At 43.5% G+C, this 15,365-nt stretch overlaps 5 protein-coding genes across 5 annotated transcripts; 2 read left to right on the top strand and 3 right to left on the bottom strand.

Moving 5' to 3' along the window:
- Window positions 1–309: 309 nt before the first annotated feature.
- On the bottom strand, window positions 310–2,922 carry EAF01_009283 (uncharacterized protein; the record flags this gene model as incomplete). Its single annotated transcript, XM_038917539.1, has 1 exon — window positions 310–2,922. One exon carries the CDS (start codon window positions 2,920–2,922, stop codon window positions 310–312), a length of 2,613 nt encoding a protein of 870 aa, XP_038767144.1.
- A 4,376-nt stretch (window positions 2,923–7,298) lies between these two features.
- On the bottom strand, window positions 7,299–7,504 carry EAF01_009282 (uncharacterized protein; the record flags this gene model as incomplete). Its single annotated transcript, XM_038917538.1, is given in 2 exon segments — window positions 7,299–7,481; window positions 7,499–7,504. 2 exon segments carry the CDS (start codon window positions 7,502–7,504, stop codon window positions 7,299–7,301), a joined length of 189 nt encoding a protein of 62 aa, XP_038767143.1.
- Window positions 7,505–7,945: 441 nt separating this feature from the next.
- Window positions 7,946–10,609, top strand: EAF01_009281 (uncharacterized protein; the record flags this gene model as incomplete). The annotated part of the gene is made up of 3 exons (XM_038917537.1): window positions 7,946–8,422; window positions 8,473–9,433; window positions 9,504–10,609. 3 exons carry the CDS (start codon window positions 7,946–7,948, stop codon window positions 10,607–10,609), a joined length of 2,544 nt encoding a protein of 847 aa, XP_038767142.1.
- A 1,321-nt stretch (window positions 10,610–11,930) lies between these two features.
- On the bottom strand, window positions 11,931–13,456 carry EAF01_009280 (uncharacterized protein; the record flags this gene model as incomplete). Its single annotated transcript, XM_038917536.1, has 8 exons — window positions 11,931–12,433; window positions 12,481–12,628; window positions 12,689–12,749; window positions 12,800–12,854; window positions 12,915–12,946; window positions 12,994–13,028; window positions 13,260–13,337; window positions 13,418–13,456. The coding sequence occupies 8 exons, from the start codon at window positions 13,454–13,456 to the stop codon at window positions 11,931–11,933; spliced, it is 951 nt and encodes a 316-aa protein (XP_038767141.1).
- A 322-nt stretch (window positions 13,457–13,778) lies between these two features.
- EAF01_009279 (uncharacterized protein) lies at window positions 13,779–15,151 on the top strand (the record flags this gene model as incomplete). The annotated part of the gene is made up of 2 exons (XM_038917535.1): window positions 13,779–13,891; window positions 14,233–15,151. 2 exons carry the CDS (start codon window positions 13,779–13,781, stop codon window positions 15,149–15,151), a joined length of 1,032 nt encoding a protein of 343 aa, XP_038767140.1.
- Window positions 15,152–15,365: the final 214 nt, after the last annotated feature.

Below are 15,365 nucleotides of genomic sequence, written 5' to 3'. Positions count from 1 at the left end.
AAATCTGAAGAACGCCGAATTCTCGCTCAAAAGTGCAAAGTGCTCTGCCAAGGTATAAACCAATGAAGCTCGAAAAAAGTAGGATACCAATCAAAGGTCGATTGATCCTTGAATGCGAAAAAAATGCACATTATGCCCGTCCATGTTCAATCATGTGAATATCAATTAGAACAGGTTGTCGTTCCAGTCATGGGTACCGAGTTCGTGTCATAAGGTTGAATTCGATACTACCGCGCAAGGTGTAGGATTGTGTGGAAGTGAAATTCTGAGTGATGGACAAAAAATTATATGGTACAGCACAAGCAGCAATCATGGCGATTCTTTTGTCTCCTTGGACTTCCAGAATTGGATCATGCGACTGATCCGCTTGCTCTTGCTTGCTTTATCTTTTCTCTCCAATTCGGGATTGCCAGGAGCACGAGATTCAATGGATAATTTGCTTCTCTCTCCATGGGAACTACTGATCAATCGTTGCAAGCTGGCCATGCTAGAGCGTTTGCGGGTCGGACCGCTAGCAGAAGAGACAGAAACCGAACGTTGGCCATCGCGAAATACGTAACCTGGATTCGCGCCACTCTCCCTTGTCATTGTAGAATTGCTACTCGTTAGCGATGGAACATCATCGACAGACATTCTCAATTCTGGTCCAGGTTCACCGAGTAGCAAGGATTGGAAAGCATTTTCATCAGCAATTGATGATGGAGCCGTGGATATGCGTTGTGTGTCATATGAAAATGGTGACCTGGGGGATGGAAACGAGGAGTGAGTGGTCGAGTGGGGACTGTTTGGTGTAAGATATGCAGGCTGTAGCGAAAAGGGATTGATCTCAACAGGTGCTAGATCTTTGACAGGTCGAGGTCGAAAAGGTGGAGTCGCTGTAGATTCCGAGGATCGCGCACCTGAATCGGGTCTGGGAGGAATAGAGTCGTCTACAATTTCGATTGGGCTGACAAATTCTTCTTCCATGATTGGTTCATCCCTCAAAGAGATATTGGAGTGGCCAGATTTGAGGCTCGCACTGGTGTCCTTGTTTTCACCTTGACTGAATGCACTGTCCTTTTGGTTTACCCTTGGTGTTTCATCCAGAGACCAATCCATGTTCTTATCGCTATTGGATGCTTCAGCGTCAACGACCTTAATGTCGATGCCCAGAGCATTTTGATCTTCATCCTCGGATCTGGCTAAGGAATCTTTATCTGAAGAAGCTTTTGTATCCTCCCATTCATCATCTTCCTCGTCTTCTTCAAATACATCAGCCATGGTGGAGCTGCTACCGAGACGATGTATGCCGAATCTATTTTCAAACGGAACCATTTCGGGAGCACTTTCAGCTCGTCGATGATAATGCATACCCGGTCCGATAAATCCGCCCATGCCTGCTGCACTATGCATTCGTCTCTTGGATGTTGTCTTTTGTGACGATTCCCACTCAGCTCCATAAGAGGAAGGGGTGTTAAATGGACCAAGAGCGGCATCCAGATCAATAATAGGACTCATGGCATCGTCATCAGATGGATAAGTCTGTCTTGGTTTCCATGATGCATAGTCTTGTTGCCCAGGAGCGGGGGATTCTTCAGCATGAACAGGTAATGGCTGAATCTCAACTGCTGCAGAATCACTCATTGCCGTATAAGGACGCAAAGGAGGTGTCGCAGAACGGCGGCCTCCCTTTTTCTTCTGACCACGACTGCGAGATTTCCTCGATAATATCGATCCTGCCCACGACTTGACTTTCTTTTGTTTCTTGCCGGATTTTCTTGAAATCGAAGACCTACGTGAGCTTGAGGGTTCGATGGCTGGCATGTAGTAAATATCATGATGGTCAAATCTGGGACTTGCTGGCGAGCACACTGGCGCAATGGGTTCCGGTCTATCCATGGACGTCGAGCTAACAGGACGTGATCGGCTTGGCGAAGAGTTACCAGATACTGGCTCGTGTCCGAAGAATGTCCACTTCTTCCTGGGGCTTGGAGGGGCAACAATCTGGATGTCATCAAGTAAAGGCATGGATCCACGTCGTCTTGAAGATGGGCAAGGCTCTGTCGATTGAGTTGTGTCCTTGATTGGGTCCAAGATGGCGTTGGCAGTTCTGGGTCGTGAATCTGCTCCTCGAATATTGGGCGATGGTAAGGCGAGAAGGTCCTTATTCGGAGGAGTGATATTAGCTGGTGGAGTAACAGTTCCTCCAGACACAACTGAGCTTAGGGAATTCGATACTGAGTGAGATGGTCGCATTGTGACTGTGCTAGATGTGTCACTAGACACCACGCTCACGGGTCGAGGAATGAATTCCACATTGTCTGAGAAACCGACACGAGTACGATTGAAGGGTTTGATAGGAGAGGCTTCCTCATTGCTGGTAGATTTAGCGAGATCAGTTACACCTTGTTGACTCTCATGACCAGATGGAGAATTTGGGGCGGATCCTCCTCGTGGAATTGACGGTGTGTTTGGAGCAGTAGGGTTCAGAATCATTTTGATGTCGTGTGCGGATACGGCAGCGGAACGTCTATGTGCATGTCCACGTCTTCCTGGATTAGGTGGTGGTAGAGCATTCTCCCCTTGGGTTGGACTTGTGCTCATCAATCCCGCATTTGAGCCTACCTTGCCATCTCCACCTATGAATTCACTCGTACCTCTGCGATGTCCAGCCGCTCTAGGGGAGTTTGATAGATCAAAATTGGCGAAACATGGAGAGATTGGTGGAGAGAGTGTAGGGCTCGAGGGCGATGGTGTTGTCGTCGTCGAAGGATTGAAGGAGAAACTTGGTAATGTGGTAGGTATAGACATTGGCCGCCGACCTGAGGTTCTTGGGAATGTTGCGGAAATGGATGATGGAGAAGCTCGTGCGGGGAAGACGAAGGTAGGCAGCTGTGAAGGGCTGCTAACCTCACTTTGTGTAGTTGTTGATATGGTAGCCATGTTGCCTAAGATCGGATCGATAACCAACAACCGAACACACCCTTAGAAGAATACCATATGATTAGAGTGAAAAGTAAAATGTCGTCGAAGAAGAAACCGCTCGCAGTTCCAAAAAATATAAGTTGAGATGTACGGGATTCGAGATTCGAAAGGAAGAATTATTCGATTCAAATCGTTTAAATGGGAACACGAGCGACACAACGAGAACGATCCAATCTGCGACCATCAATTAGCATATCCTCCCTTCGACCCATTGAAGTAAATGTGAGAAGATGTAATAGAAAGTTATTAATCGCAATAGTAGATGGATGATTTATCTGCTAAGAAATTCTCGACATACATTCGGCAGCCAAGATGAGGAGACTGGAGATATTGGGACAAAGTGAATCTTGAAAATCGACAAATGGATGAATAAGTGATTTCGTGAATTCGCAAATGAGAAAGGAGTGATAAAATGTAAGTTAGTATTAAAGGAATGGACGGTAGAGATCAGAAGCAAAGCCCTTTTGATATGGACATGCGACTGAATCTACTACCAAAAGAAAGAAGGGTTTATTTTGAGAGAAGAGGGTGGTGGGTTGTTGACGAAGAGAGAGAGGGAGAGAGAGAGAGAGAGAGAGTTGTGTCCAAAAAGGTCGAAGGACTAATAAATTGACTTTCTACAAAAGGACGGAGAGGTGGTATGTGAGTTCTGAGATTCGTCCCAAAGCTGGCGTTGCTAGTGAGAAAGGACGCTAGAGCTTAGAGTGTTGGAAAAGTGGACCCGAGAAATTAGGAAGAAGTTGGAGGTTTTATTAAATGTTGGTATAAAAGAGATTATGAGAGGGAGAGAAAAGTAATAAAATATGTATAAAATTACTTATGTATTTGCATGGAAGAAATACAAAGATAATATAGATTGATATCCAGTGGAGAGAGGGAGAGGGAAATGAGAGAGAGAGAGAGAGAGAGAAAGAAGTACTAGGTCCCTCCAGCTAGGTAAGGTACTAGGGAGGAGGTACTAGGTAGATAAACTCTACAGAAGCAAGAAAAAAAGAGAGAGAGAGAGAGAGGTAAGCAATCTTATTAATTTGGGGAATTGAATATCATTAATCGTCTGTTTTATTCTATACCTATTGCTTACCTAGGTACAGGACCGTACAATACTGTAAAATTCATTCATTTCATTCATTTCGTTATTCATTATCCAATAACTTATATAATATCCTTCTTCTTATGATATCAATATGTAATAAAATATCTCAATACCTCGGAAGGTATAACAACATCTCCCAGAGAGCCAGCCCTCTTCTACATCCTCATTTCCCTTCCAAGATTTCTTATTTCATCATTTTCATCACTTTCATCACGATCCTGTCTATCGGTCTATCGGTCTATCGGTCGAGAATATATATTCACTTCCTTGGTAACCACCCTCAAGAATACACTACTCGACCGTACCACCCGATCTAGGTCGCAATTGAAGTCCAGTCTATTCAGAATTCAGATAGATCGGAAAAACAAGCGGAGAGAACGTGGATCGCTCCCGCCCGCTTTGCCCAGGAACCATTTTATAGATTCGTATCTCGAATCGAGGACACATACAAGTGTGCCATACCCTACCTACGTACAATACGTATACGACGCACAATGGATGCGGTACACAGCAACAACCAGTAGTAACCTTTTTCCAGACGCAGTGAGAGGCTTTCATCGGAAGTATATCTGAGACTTCGTTGCCCTGCTGTCCCTGTTGTCCTGGAGAAATCATGACTCCAAAGTCCTTTCTTTTTGAACTTCCTCATTATGGGTTACATGTTGTACAGTGAGCACTCTATCTTGTACTCGTTTACACAGCTAACCAGAACCATTATGGATGAAATTGTCAGTACATTGATGAGTGTGCTAGGTAACATCGAAATCAGATTCCATATGGCAACGACTGCTGTCTGCAAGAATATTCCCAATTTTATGAGTGATGAAAGGGAGATTGTGCAAGAAGATACCTACCTACTTAGGTAGTACTCTCTGTGTGGTATTAATGTTCACAGTACATTTCATAATCTACTAGGTATGTATTGAACAAAGCTTCCAGTCAAAGTCATGTGCAAGTATCTAGACCAGTAGCGAAGGGAACTCGTTGTTGGCGGATGGATGGATTTCGATTGATTGAATGTAACTTTATTAGTTATTACTCCGTCACCGTAATCATAGCAGCTGAGCATCAAGATTTCATCTGATGAATGGAACTCCCAAAGAGATAAGATGAAGATGTGCCTACGAAGTACTTTCTTTTGCGGGGTGGTTGGACTTGGAATTTGGAAAAAAGTGCTCAGATGTCCTTCCAATGAGCCGTGGGTAGAGTTAGCGAAGCTTCAGAATGATAAAAATAGACTAATCCTAGTAAATGTTCCTGGTCGTTCCTGATATCTAGGTAGTTCCTGGGTAAACACGAGCACTGGATATCTTTTGTATAAAACTTAATCATTGTACCCTGGGTATTATGGAGAGAAGCAGGCACGCTCGGTATGGTCACCCTTACTAAAAATTCTGAATATTCGACTCTTCTTTCCCAGTATCATCTTATTCATATCGTAATACCAGTAAACCTCCGACGTGATATTATTATTATCAAATCTTAAGGACTTTGATACAATACATGCCAGGTATGATGACGCCGATTTTGCTACAGTTTTGTGTTTGGGTATTTGACGTTTCTACAACTTACCCAGGACCTGGGACCTAGGTAATGGGTATGTATGTATGTATGTACATGATCGATCGAGTGGTTGCAATTCCTACCTCTGTTACCTTCAACGCCCTCAAGTAAAGTGTTCCCAAAAACGTATCACTGCAAGTCCACTTACAGTAAGTAGTATTCAATTCCAATTCTGTCTCTCCTACCCTCTCCAGCTTCTCTACCTTTTCCCGGGGTGACCGAGGATGGCGCAGCCAACAATATCAACACATAGCTTAGACTGCTTTGGAGGGAAGGTTTCCTTACTTGCAATGTGCAGATATCGCTCTGTGCTGAAGACAGGAATAATTCTATGCAGTTGCTTGAAAAAGATGGATGCGTAAGATGTGCGCAAGATATGCATTCTCAATGTGCATAAGAGTCCTTCTCGCTCGGCTATCATTGGATTGAATTTGAACTTCCTCCCGGTTGTTCTGCTTATCTTTGGACTACTGCAGTATTGTGAAAAGTGGACATCCACTTACGATGTAGATATCTTCTGCACAGTTGTCTCATTATCACTCGTGAGTCTTGTGCAAGAAAAGAAGGAATCGGATAACTCGAACGCTTTAGACATTTTGATTCACATTAGCACTCGCATCCAGTCTAGCATCTTCAATTAGTTCTTCGTACGCAGTATCTCGATTCACCCATTGTTTCTATCACTTACCTACCTAGGTACTCCAAGTCTCACCCACGCCATCTTACTCATTATTCTGATTGACCATCATTTGACAAATTGACAGTCCCGAGTCATTTGATTAAAAAGCTAATATGCCGTACAAACTATCTACCTGGATCCAGTGACTTTACCCGAATTCTGTGCACTAATAAGAGTTTTAGCTTTTAAGGGTCTTTCAAGGAACTCAATCCCATTTGAAATTCGGACCTGCAAAAATCTTTTCGCTAACGAGTGTATGAAGTCTTGAGGATGGACAGGCTTAATCCTTCAGCCGCGTAAGGCGAAGGAACACATCAGATATTGTATGGAGGAGACAAGCATGGATTCCCAAGTTTTCCAATCAATGTCATATTAATTGTTCCTTTTGGTAGTTTTTGAATGAGACAAATGACACCCATTCTCGCATCTCTCACCATTTTGCATTCGAATATCTCCTCTTCCTCAAACCAACCTTAATTCACGATAATCTCCAGCTCGTCAAGGACCTGCGTATTACTCTATACTTAATTTACCTAACCAAACAAAAGCACACACTATAGAGATCGTTGGATCTCGGCTATTGATATGATTTGATTGTTTATTCCTGACCGTCGGTTCACTCTGCCGTGTCCTCCCTAACTACGAACTAGATACCCTTCCGTCTTTTTAACCCCTCTCTCCTCAATCTTGGTAAAGGATAGTCACCAATTCATCCCACCTGTTTGTACTCATTTAGGAAATCGAGGAGGGATTCAAATTTGATTATTGCTGTACCAACAGCCAATTTTGAGGTACCGACCAGTTATCATCAATCATTGATCACCATCCTTCTCACCCCCTACCCGAACTACCCTACCATTTCTCCATCTCTTGTTCGCCATGCATGCATCAATCTGGAATCGGAATTAGTGTAGCCTTTTTGCACCTCCATCTCACAGACTATCCTCGTTGTGGTCAAGTGCGTTTTAGATCCCCCAGCAAAAATCGACCATCAGATCTCTAATTGGTCACCCTTGATTCTTGCGGTCGAGCCTCCTTCTGCGTCGTTTCTTGAACAGCTGCACAAGCTGCAGTATGAACAGCCTCTTTTGAAGCCATGCTTACGCCATCGACTGGATTAGAGAGAGCGGTCTGAACGAAAATCTGGAGGAATCCAAGCAAGCAGGTAACCGAACCGTTGCTCTGTTTGGGTTAATTACGACCATTTTGCTTTTGATGATATCAGTCATCTGTAAATGAAGAAGTGCAAGGATAAATCAAAGTTACCTCATCTACATAAAAAAAAAAGTTTATTCAGTATAATGAGATATTTCGCCGATGTTCAAATCAGCAAAGGACTATCATGAAGATCCAATTTCGGTTCAACAAATCACGTCTCTTGGTCTTGGAATCACAATAAGCAAATATAAAACCGAGGTGAGGTTATTGAATAAGATAGTAACAGAAACATGTTGATTTGAAAACCACGATCGATTGAGGTGCAGTTCATTGCACCCTAATGTTTTACTTGACGCCCTAAATCTAGATCGTCGTGGATATTAATGATCACGTGAAATCAATGACTAAGCATGATTCGATGATTTGCGCTTTCTTGTATTCGTTTGCCCGATCAGCAGAAAACAGAGAAACTCCATGACTCTCCCGACATGGGATATCAGATGCTCAATCTCTCGTGTCGACGAGTAATGATCTCGAGTAAAGTTATTCACAATGTGGGTCGTTGCCCACGCCGACAAGGAATTGCCAAGCGCGCATTCTCTCTCACTGCCAAAGTTGGCGACGTCATGAAAGAAGACAACGAAAGTGGATTCAAAATATCTCGAGTTGGATCAACTCGACAGACACTCGTAAGGTCTATATTTGCATCCGCCACATATTATCCCTCTGTCTCTGGAGAGACGGTTCTTGGGGACCTGGTTGATGATGTTAAATCGGACCTCCAAAAGAGCTCAGAGAAGGCGCCCCTCACAGGTGGGGGGCGAACTCGTATGAGACAAATCCGTAATAAGAGAGCCAAAGATGATAGCTCTAGTTCAATCACCCCTAATATGGTTCTCGACCGAAAACCTTCTTCGCTGAGCCCTCGCCAATTCAGCATCATCTCTCCGGATCCCAAGCGCACTGTAAGCTACATTGGTACTCTTATAATGCCACCATCACTCATATCATATAGACTAAAGAACAAGTTCTTCAACTCATCTCTAATCGTGCGCGCATGACCAAAGCTCGATATCTTGCGGACCCCTCTCTTAATCCACCCGAGGAAGCGGTCGTTATCCTAGTAACCCCAGCGTTTGCGAATTGGCTTGAAGATGAGAATTTTATCAAACAGGTCTTGGAATGTTTTACATATCATCACGTGGATGGTAAGCCGAATTACGTTGTTGTCGTTGGTGCTGTAGTTGATGGCCTTGTACCTTCACCTGATGATATCCCCATAGCGGAGCGTGCTGGTCCGCTTGAGGGATTCTCCTTCTTGCATGGTCTACGGAGTCGAGTGTTGAGGCCTGATAATGTGTGGAACCCCGAATCATTCAAGGATAATGCAAAAAATCCTGACAAATTATCACATCTCATAATTTCTGGGAACAAATTGCAAAAGCCGTGGGAGTTGGCATTGAGTACTACAATAAGTCTACCTTTGGCAAATACTTTGTTTGTGAACGGCAAGCATTCAACTCTCGAAATAGCTAAATGGACTCGAAGAAATGAGGGTGAATATAAATGCATACAAAGAGAGCAAAAACAATATCAGCATATCAAAGCTTTTCATTATGAAAATACCATGATTCCACCAATATTTGTACCAGCAGTTCCTCTAACTCTGCCTCGACCCATTGCAAATGGGTTAGGCAATATTGTTCGACAACTTTCTTTTGGATCAGGGGATACAGATAACAGACCGGCTTCATCTGAATTAGAAACCCAAGTTACAAGGTTCATGGAATATAGTAATTTGCACACCAACATTGGAGTGTGGGCGTTGATATACCGAAAGGAACTTCTGGACCCCAATCTCAAGGCTTCAACGCTTGAATCGGCAGAAGATCTCGAGTCAACTTGGAGCAATGATGATAAAAATCTAAGATTTGTTGGTACACAAATAGCTCTTGGGGCCATTCTTTGTCGCGTTGGTGAGTAATTTGCATTGATTTCATCCATCATATTTTTCATCTGAAGCTGCAGCTGACCAAATATATTCAGTGAGCGGTGGTGGTGGTTGGGGCGCTAAACAAGGCCTCTTATCCTTGGATCCTCAAATGACATACGAAGATATCGTTTCAGCATCCTTTGAATATACTGATCAATCAATGGAGAAAGCACAAGATTCTACGCTAGGTAATCTCGCTCGACGAGGTGATCACATACAGTTCTTTACCATCAATCCCTCCAAGTTGAAGGAACCCGGAACTCCAATGGATATTCCAGAATCGAATGAAACCACTGACGCGAATTCCATCGTCGACGACAAGGTAGCAAGAAAAAGACTTCTTACACAAGAACCAGAAAAGACCGAATTAAATCTCCGCGATGCCACAGACCTGAGTTGGTCTAGCAGAACTACATTTGGAGTAGTTCCTAGCACAATCGACGAAATACCCAGCTATGATATTCACGACTCCTCGACTTCCAACGAGACGCTACCTTTTCTAAGCTTCCACAAAGGCGAATTTGGCGCAGTATCCGAGTCAGGAATCTACCTCCATTCATCTCACCAAAAACGAATCAATGCAAAATCACACGAACTCATCAATACGAAAATCGATATGCCGTATTCATACATCTACCGTGATCAACCAGGCACGTCACCCAAGCAGACTGAAGAATACAAAATGAGAATGAATTCTCTCCTTGGAAGATTTAGCTCTGATGCCAAAAACAGCGAATCGTTATTTGAAATGACATCAAGATTTATCGTTACGACGGGCCGCGTTCCAACAAGGGAAGAACAAAATGAACTCCTAGAAAAATGTAATATCAATCCGAGAATCGTAGCGGCGAAGAAGAAAGGAGGAGTTACTTATGCGCGTATGCTTGTTTGGGAGGCGGAAAAGGAAATGAAAAATATGATTTCGCAAGCTAGACTCCTATCGAGGGAAACTGGTATGCATGAAGCTTTTGAGAAGATTTTTCCGGAAGTGGAGGAACGCAATGTGATTAGGAAGAAGAGGGTTGGGCATACTAGGTGGCCGAAGTTTGTGGGGGAGAAGGAAAGGAGAGAGGTTGAGGTGAGGAAGGTTAAAGTTTTTCCTACGGAGAAGAAGTTTAGATTTTCGTACGGGGAGGAGAGTGGGGGATCGAAGGTCTAAGGGGTGGTGAGAGTATTTCGGACCGCATGCGGCGAACTTACTACTTGCAAGTAAGACCAAGAACCTCGGGGATGCGAGTGCGAGAAGGGGGGGTTGTCGATAAGTCGAGGAAGCTAGAAAGGTTATATAAGGATATACTTGGTCTTTGAGGCTACGTACCGTGTATCATACACAACAAATGTACAAATGTATAGTTAGACACACGAAAATCAAAACTCAAATCCTGTACAACAAAATACAATGCAATATTATCCAATCCAAACTGTAACATATATATACAACATCTCCACGAAGCTCCAAAGAAATACTTGTCACTTAAAGTCAAACTACATCTCAACGCGAAAAAGTTTCGAAATTCAAATCAGGAAAGCGTTTCAATGTGAGTGTCGATTGTGATATGTAATCTTATATAACAACGGCTTTCGATATACGTTAGACCTTTTATTCTCAGACTTTATTCTCTATTCTCTATTCTCATCCTCAGTCTTTGTTCTCCATTTACTGCTCCATTTACTTCTTCTTAAATTCATACCTATACCTACACCTACACCTACACCAATACCTATACACATCATATACCCCCTCACCCCCCAACTCCCCATACCATCTCCTATCAAATCAAGCATGGGATCCCGAAAGAAACAAAATCCACACACACCTCCTAGCATCCATTCGTCATACTCGAAACTACTCGAAACGTCAATTATCAATAGGCGAGTCCACGATGTGAGGATGCAGCGAAAAAGGTCAGTAGGATCCTACAGCTTGTATTCGAGGAATGGGCTTCTACCGCAATACAATGGAAGTGAATGAGGGGCATGCCTAGGTAGGTACCTAGTTACGGATGTTTGGGTAGAGTGACTTAGTAAGCATCTAGTGAATTTTATGACTATGATGTGGTATGGAGATATATCCGATAGGTGAATTGGAGAGATACCCGATGAGTGAATCGTAAATGGGAAGAATACCTGGGTACTAGGTGCCTAGATAGGCAAAGACGATCTGAGTATTGTAGGTATGAGTATGAGAGTACTCTTCTCAATAAGGAGGCGAATACTCTAAACGAAGATGGAAATTCGTAGGACTGCCGAGAATACTTGGGAAAAGCAATGACTAATCGAGAACCCATTTTCACGTAATTTAAAGGTGCGAAGAAAACAAGGAATATATATATCCGACCACGTGTAGTACTAAATATGTATGCGCTGATTGCTTTCATTCTATAAAGAAATTCAAATATACTTGCTGAACTATCTATTCCATGAGCAATTTACAGCTGGGATTGAATTCCCTCCTGCTCTTGTATTACACAACATAAAACCTACTCAACCATTTCAATATCATCTCCAGTTTGATTATGCTCTGGAGCGGCAACCGAAGCTTCATTTGAAGTGTCATTGACATTCTCTTCCTGTTTGGATCCATTTCCAAAGTAGTCGTCCATCTCGGCGTCGAGTTCTTCTTGTGTTTTCTTTGGTCTGCTCTCTCTTGCAGGTCTTTCTCCTCCACGACCGGCATTGCGATCTCCTCTTTCTCTCCTCGCACCCGGTCTGCGACCATCTCTTCCTCGGCGTGGTAAAGGACTGCGCGAACGTCTCCTTCTGTCTGGTCGGTCTCCTCGGTCGCCCGGAACATATCGATCAACATTCTCAGGTGGTGGCTTACTGACATCAGAATGCCTGATTGGAGGAGATAAAGAACGAGAACGAGGTAGAGTCATGCGATCGGCTAGGGAACGACCTGATCTCGATGGTTCGTATTGATTTCTACCTCCACGGCCTCTGGATGGACCGTCCGGAACGGACCTCAAACGAATTGGTTGACCTAAAAAGTGTTAAAATGGTTACATTTAACACGAACATAGCTTTTACCATTGGCATTTGCTCCATCAAATTCCTCAATGGCTCTCTGAGCATCTCTTGGGTCCTCATAAGTTACATGAGCGACTCCATTCGAACGCCCGGCTCGGTCGTAATCGAGCTTCAAGAATGAAACACGACCAATGCGTTCGAAAAGACCCTAACAAAATTCTTAGCAACAAAAACCTTTCTAATTCTTCTCATATTTCATATTTCATACCTCCAATTCTTCTTCCGTCAAATCGTAGTGCACATTCTCGACCCTAACCTTTCCACTGTTTCTATTCCGAGTTAGCATGCAACGCTGACCTAAAAAGAGTTTATTGCATACACTGGTCTGTCTTCTTCGTAGTTGCGTCTTTCCGGGCGATTCGAAGAACGGGCGTCTGAGATATTTGTGAGCTAGATGGTCGAGAAAGAACAGGAAGTACGGAAGTGATGCGTACTTCGATCATCGTATTTGTCATGAACCCATTCGCTAACAATGTTAATTGACTCTCAATCCGAGGGGAGTTTAAGACTTACGAGTCTATGTTTCTAGAATCATCTCCTTGATATGGCTGCCAAAGGAGAGGAGGCGTGGGTTAGCTATATATTCTATTTACGTACTATCATGAACCGTCGAGGCGTCATGCACTGATTGAAGCAGCGATGCGATCTGAGAACATTCGGGGAGGAATTAAGTATCTGATGATTGAGGAGGTGTATGCACCTAGAGCGGCGAAATGTTAACGAAGGACTCGGGACTCGAGACTCGAGGATTATCGAAGAGTCCGAGAAGAGACTCTTACCTTTCTTACACCGTCACGAGGATGGTCATTGCGATTGTTTCTGCGGCCTTGTCGACCTCGATTTCCACCATTTCTCTGCTGCTTGACGATATCAGTACTATGTCGTGTTGCAAGGCTGAGACAACATGTTCGAGGCGTCGAGTTTTGACAGGGCTTACCTGACGATCACCACTAATTTCATCAAGGCTTTGATCCATTGTCAAGATATGGGGACAAATATGAACTGGAAAAGGGCGATTTCTTTGATATATTGGCTTGTTTGAGGTAAATAACTCTCATGTACAATGTACAATACACTCAAGGATCCTTCAATACGTCAACTTTTGTGAGTCGCGACGAGGACTCGACTAGTGGTCTGTGCACATGGATCAGGTGATTAATTCACATGCATTGCATTGCAGTACTGCAACTAAGCGATGTTCTTTCCTTCTCCGAAATCGCAGACTTGCACTTCATACAATCTAGATGACAGACTTTCACAGATTCAGTCCCTCTTCTTCTTGACTCGAGCCTTTTAAAATGTCACCACTTGCTACTGTCGGTATTATCTCCATTGGAGAAATGGGTATGGGTGTTGCAAAGTTGCTCATTGCCCATAATTATCGAGTTGTGACGAATATTGAGGGTCGAAGGTTGGTTGTGTTGTTTTCTATGACTCGTGTTATCCAGGGACCTTTTAAAGGAGTTGGAGTACCCTAGGGAATCTCATCACTAAACTGGCTCTGATTTCGAGAGAATAGACCGATTCAGCTTGAGATGTGAACATCTGAAGTACATTCAACTATTATGCTTGGCATGGATTTGGGGGGAGATTCATGACGAATGGGTCATTGTATCCTCCGTTTCAAAAGTAGTGAGATGAGGAGCCGATGTACCTCCTCAAACATCAAAGTTGATGATTGCATATATAAACTCAAGAAAATCTTCATCGCTTTATCGTAATTATACATTGAACTCACCTTGTTTCAACCAGCCAAGATACCCATGAACGCGCTCAAAGATCCAAAATCGAACTTCTTCCTACAGATACATCCCTAATTTCACAGTCGGACTACATTCTCTCGATAGTTCCACCTCGTGATGCACTATCACTGGCAACTCGGATCACTACCGCCTTCAACTCACTCTCTCCACCAAAATCCTCCCCTCTCTATTATCTCGACCTAAACGCCATAGCTCCTGCTACTGCTCGCTCAGTCGCTTCTCACGTTAATACCACATCGCCATCCATCAAATTCATCGACGGCGGAATCATTGGCGGTGCGCCTAAACTTAAAAATGATACCACTACTCCTAGTACCACGGCATCTGTTGATCCAAACCTAGAACATGCTTGGAGCCGTCCTTCAATTCCCATCTCCGGACCTCATGAACTTTCCAAAGCGCCTGTATCCGGTGCACATTTAGCAGATCTCTTGAATACCAATTACCTAGGCGAAGAAATCGGTAAGGCATCAGGTCTTAAATGTTGTTTCGCCAGTACGACGAAAGGATTCACAGCCCTATGTATTCAAGCATTCACATCGGCTCAAAGATTGGGCGTCTTGGGAGAATTGGAGAAAGAGATGAGCGAAAGAGTACCTGGATTATGGAGATCGGTAAATGGGGGAATCACAGGTATGCCACCAAAAGCCTATAGATGGGTAAGAGAAATGGAGGAAATCGGAATATGCCACGGGGAAACAGGATTCTCGGGCGGAGAATCCACCGACGGGAAAGGTGAGGATGGAAAAGGTGTCTTTGGAGAGATTGCCGACGTTTACCGAACTGTCGCGGATGAAACCGTCCTTGGAGAGGAAAAGACCGAAAAGAGAAAAAGAGGAAAGACGGTAGAAGATGTGGCTCAATGTATGACTGAGGGGTTAGCAACTAAGAGAGCAAAGAAGGAATAGATTAATTTACTCCTACTACAAACTTTGTTTTCCCTCGACTTGGATTCGGTTTCATCTCGTCTCATCCCGTGGATTCTATTTGCAGTAAGATTTAGAGTGCGAAGGAACAAACGACATAGAATAGTGGAAGGGATTACAATCCTTTGTGAAAATCCATCGATACAACGTTAGATAATTTACTTAGGGGTATTTTATCAATCATTCATCCGAGATA

Source organism: Botrytis porri (assembly GCF_014898465.1).
Source record: "Botrytis porri strain MUCL 3234 chromosome Unknown BPOR_013, whole genome shotgun sequence".
NCBI lineage: Eukaryota > Fungi > Ascomycota > Leotiomycetes > Helotiales > Sclerotiniaceae > Botrytis > Botrytis porri.
This window is presented reverse-complemented; position numbering and strand designations above follow the sequence as displayed.